Source organism: Oratosquilla oratoria, chromosome 40 (assembly GCF_046742065.1).
Source record: "Oratosquilla oratoria isolate Oo_2021 chromosome 40, ASM4674206v1, whole genome shotgun sequence".
Lineage (NCBI taxonomy): Eukaryota > Metazoa > Arthropoda > Malacostraca > Stomatopoda > Squillidae > Oratosquilla > Oratosquilla oratoria.
The window spans coordinates 34,340,561-34,345,195 of NC_134816.1; the positions used below are offsets into that span (position 1 = coordinate 34,340,561).

The 4,635-nt window shown below is 46.1% G+C and overlaps 1 protein-coding gene across 1 annotated transcript in view; it reads left to right on the forward strand.

Annotated features, from left to right (window-relative positions):
* LOC143020773 (uncharacterized) overlaps positions 1-4,020 on the forward strand; it is a 226,851-nt gene extending 222,831 nt beyond the window's left edge. The window contains exon 7 of the mRNA XM_076177509.1: positions 2,322-4,020. Coding sequence (XP_076033624.1) covers positions 2,322-3,496 — 1,175 coding nt within the window. The 3' untranslated portion in view covers positions 3,497-4,020. The remainder of the gene's footprint in view (positions 1-2,321) is intronic.
* The last annotated feature ends 615 nt before the right edge of the window (positions 4,021-4,635 follow it).

The following is a 4,635-nucleotide window of genomic DNA, read 5'->3' on the forward strand; positions in this document are numbered from 1 at the left end:
TCCAATGAAGCCGATCCTTGATCGTTTATGACAATGTTTTGCTGTGTTTAGAGAAATATATGAGTTGTTGACTATTCAACGCATGTGAGGTCCCGTGTATATGATTATGTAGAGTGGTGGATACATATGATTATATATTTATATGGAATATATATGGTTGTATATGGTTACCTTGGATACGAGGGATATGAAAGATCGGTATAGATTTTGTTAATGAAGACACGATACAAAGAAGAGAGAGAGAGAGAGAGAGAGAGAGAGAGAGAGAGAGAGAGAGAGAGAGAGAGAGAGAGAGAGAGAGAGAGAGAGAGAGAGAGAGAGAGAGAGAGAGAGAGAGAGAGAGAGAGAGAGAGAGAGAGAGAGAGCCGGAAGAGGTGAGAGGAAATGCAAAGACGTCTGCAAATGGAATTAAGATAACAAAGAGAGAGCCGAAAGGTTACCTGAAGGCAAAAGAGGGGAGAGGAGACCGGGACGATGAACGAGAGGGTGGGGAGAGAAGTACGGATGGAACGAAGAAGCAAGAAAGGCAGCGGAAGGAATATAAGTGAAGATGAACCATCCACATAGGCCAGCCTTCCCGGTGACGCGTTTCCGCGGACCTTAGAGCGAATACCAAAGTCGAGGCGGATCCCGGAACGAAAAAATCGCCAAAAGGAAACCAAATGGAAAAAGTCGCAGCGGGAGGATTGGGTAGAGGACAGAGAGGAAGACAGGAATGATGTGACTCGATGTGGAAAGGATTAGGCCGGAAGGATGAGAGTGACTGGAGTTTAAACATAGGAACATACAAAGGAAATGGAAAAGATAGTCATAACTATGCTTTGTTATTTTCATAGATATTCAGAACACACACAAGCATGTAAACATACATATATACACATATGGACACAAATACGCACACACACCCAAACACACATACACACACGCACGCACACACACACACACACACACACACACACACACACACACACACACACACACACACACACACACACACACACACACACACACACACACACACACACACACACACACACACACACACACACACACACACACACACACACACACACACACACACACACACACACACACACACACACACACACACACACACACACATACACACACACAACTACATATAATGGACACATTTGCTCGTAAATTCCAGCGTGACTTGGAGCGAGGAAAGCTGGCATATGTTAGCGTTGAGTTACCGCTGTGGTGACCACAACCTCTTATCAAGCCAAATCTGACCCTTTGTGCTCAACTAAGTCTCCCTCCCCCTCTTTGTTTCCCTCTCTAAACACAGACACACATGCGCACGAGCAACAAACACATATACACATACACACACACACACACACATACACACACACACACACACACACACACACACACACACACACACACACACACACACACACACACACACACACACACACACACACACACACACACACACACACACACACACACACACACACACACACACACACACACACACACACACACACACACACACACACACACACACACACACACACACACACACACACACACACACACACACACACACACACACACACACACACACACACACACACACACACAGAATCATGAAGGGAATGGAAGTCCTTGATAGAGAGGACTTACTAAATTGGAACATCAGAAACACGAGAGGACATGAAAAATATATATATGTAAAAAAGGACAGTTATAGAAGAGACCTGAAAAAAGAACAGATTTCCACACAGACTGTTAGACATCTGGAACATAGTGGACAAAACAATATTGTGTGAAAAAAGCATACATGAATTTAAGAGCAAACTAGACACTGCGAGATACAAAGACGGGATACCACGAGCATAGCACCTCTTTCCGTAAGATACAACTAGGTAAATACAACTAGGTAAACACACACACACACACACACACACACACACACACACACACACACACACACACACACACACACACACACACACACACACACACACACACACACACACACACACACACACACACACACACACACACACACACACACACACACACACACACACACACACACACACACACACACACACACACACACACACACACACACATAGACGCACACACACAGTAACTCATTTTTTATATGTTATTGTACACTGTAGACTACAGTACTCTTTGCATATCATAGTACCATATGTACTTCACAAAACTCTTTGTAAATCCCAGACCCCTTTGTAAACCCCATCGCTCTTTCCGAGTCCCTGAGCTGTTTTGAAGACCCAGATCTCTTTGTATTAATTCCATTCCTCTTTGTATTTCAGACGAGCGGCCCGCGGCCATGCAACAGGGCAACGGCGGTTCCACCACATTCACCACCGCTACCACAGCGACCACCACCGCGTCCTCGGCCATCGTCTTTCCTACCCTCCCTACCACCGTCACCACGATCACCCTCTTCGTGTCAAGTCTCTTATCCAAGTGCGACCTCCTCCTTGACATCCAACTCGGAGAGACGCTTCTTCGGTTGGTGTTCTCAGCTGGTGCCGTGCTGGTCCTCCTTGCCCTCCTCAAGAACGGGTCCACCTTGCTCTTCTCCTTCGGCATTGCGACTGTTGTGGTCGAGTTCCTTCGTTGGGAGTGTCTGCGGGAGGAAGAATCCCACGGGGGATCTCCGACAACGAGACTCCCCTCGTCTTCTTCTCTGCATCCTCACTCCCCCTCCCACTCCCCCTCCCACTCCCCCTCCCACTCCCATCTCTGCCTCTTCTCCTCCCCCCTTCACTTCTTCTTCCGTATCCTGCTTCCCATAATCTTCTTCACCTTCCTCATCTTCCTTCCACACTCTCTTCCCTTCCTCCTCCCTCTCTCTTTCTCAGTCCCTTTCTACCTCTCAATTTCTTTGTATTTAGTTTTCTTCTCCTTACTCTTCTCCTCCTACTCCTCTTCGTCTACCTACTTTTCCTCCTCATCCAACCCTTCCTCCTCCTCTTCCTCCTCTTCCTCTTTCTCTTGTCCTTCCTACTCTCCTCCTACCTCTTCTTTTTCGCCCCACTTCTATTCGGAACCTTTATCTTCCTCCTCGTCCTCTTCCTCCTCCTCCTCCTCCTCCTCCTCCTCCTCCTCCTCCGTCGTGTCTACTCCTTCTACAGGACAGCCCTCGAGAACAAAGGCCCCCAGTTCGTGTCCTCTCGAGGAGGAACCACGCATGGGAGGAGAGGATGACGAAGAAGAAGAAAGATCAAAAGGGTTGACGCAGGTTAGGGACCCCATGAACGGTCGGCCGGTTTCAGTCTTCAAAGTCCAAAGCTACGGTAGACCTAACCTAAAGAGCGATAAGCAAGGGGACAGATCGATACTCAAAGACGAAGAGGAACTACTTCGGCCGAGCGAACTGAGATCGGAAGGTGTCTCTTCGAAACGAAGCGAAGAATGTGATGATGAGCAGACCACGAAGCGGCACGCGTCGCCGAGGACTCGCGGGCTCAGAAGGCGATGACAGGCCGACTCAGACCCTGGAGCGAAGTGAACACCAACCCGCGGCCGTAGAAGACCACTAGCAAGAATCTTGCTGGTCAGATTTTCTGGGTGAAAGGAGAGGCACCGACTATCTTTTCCCCAACGTGTTCCTCTCCTTTTACCTAAAAGTCTTACTCCCTCTCCTACTCCTCCTCTTCCCTCACTTCTCCAACTCCCCATTTCCTCCAAACTCCCCCTTATTCCTTGTCCTTCCTTCTCTTCAGTCGCCCTCGAAGAAGGATGTCTTCGCGCGATAGGAGCGGGGGTATCTTCTTAGACTCCCGTCCTCCCCCTCCCCCCCCTCCCCCCGACCCTCTCCACTCCCTTTCCAGAAACCCAACCCTCCCTTAGTCTTCCCACCACTACTTCCACCTTCCTCCACATCTTGGACCCCGACAGGAAGGCCCTTTGGGGGACCAAGTGACTATGTGAACCTCTGTGTATTATATATAATCCGTGTTTGTACTTCTCCGGAACTATTTTCGTAAATAAATGTGAAACTGTATATTACCGTTGCTTATCACTGATCCCACCCCCCCTCAGACAAAGGAACCACGAAGAATAGAGACTCAGGAGACCAATTGAAGAAAAATAGAACCATAAACTCTAACTCGTGCTTTAGAATTCTACAGTCGCGCCGTATCAAAGTACTTACATACATACACACACATGCCCACACATACGTACATAACACGAACACACATATATGGATGTACGAGTTATTACACTCATACGTCATACCTATATACCTACATGTATACATACATACATATGAGCATGGAAACATATATATACATGCATATATAAAAAATACATACATGCATACAAACATACATACATACATACATACATACATACATACATACATACATACATACATACATACATACATACATACATACATACATACATACATACATACATACATACTGTTACGATCAGGGAGCCTGTCAGCTTCCTTCTGGTAGTCACCTTTAGACTGAATTATCCGATCTGTAAAAAAAAAAAAAAAAAAAAAAAAAAAAAAAAAAAAAAAAAAAAAAAAAAAAAAAAAAAAAAGTATGACTAGAAGTAAAAAGGTAATGAAGGCAGAATATTTCAGAAAAGAATATCAAATAT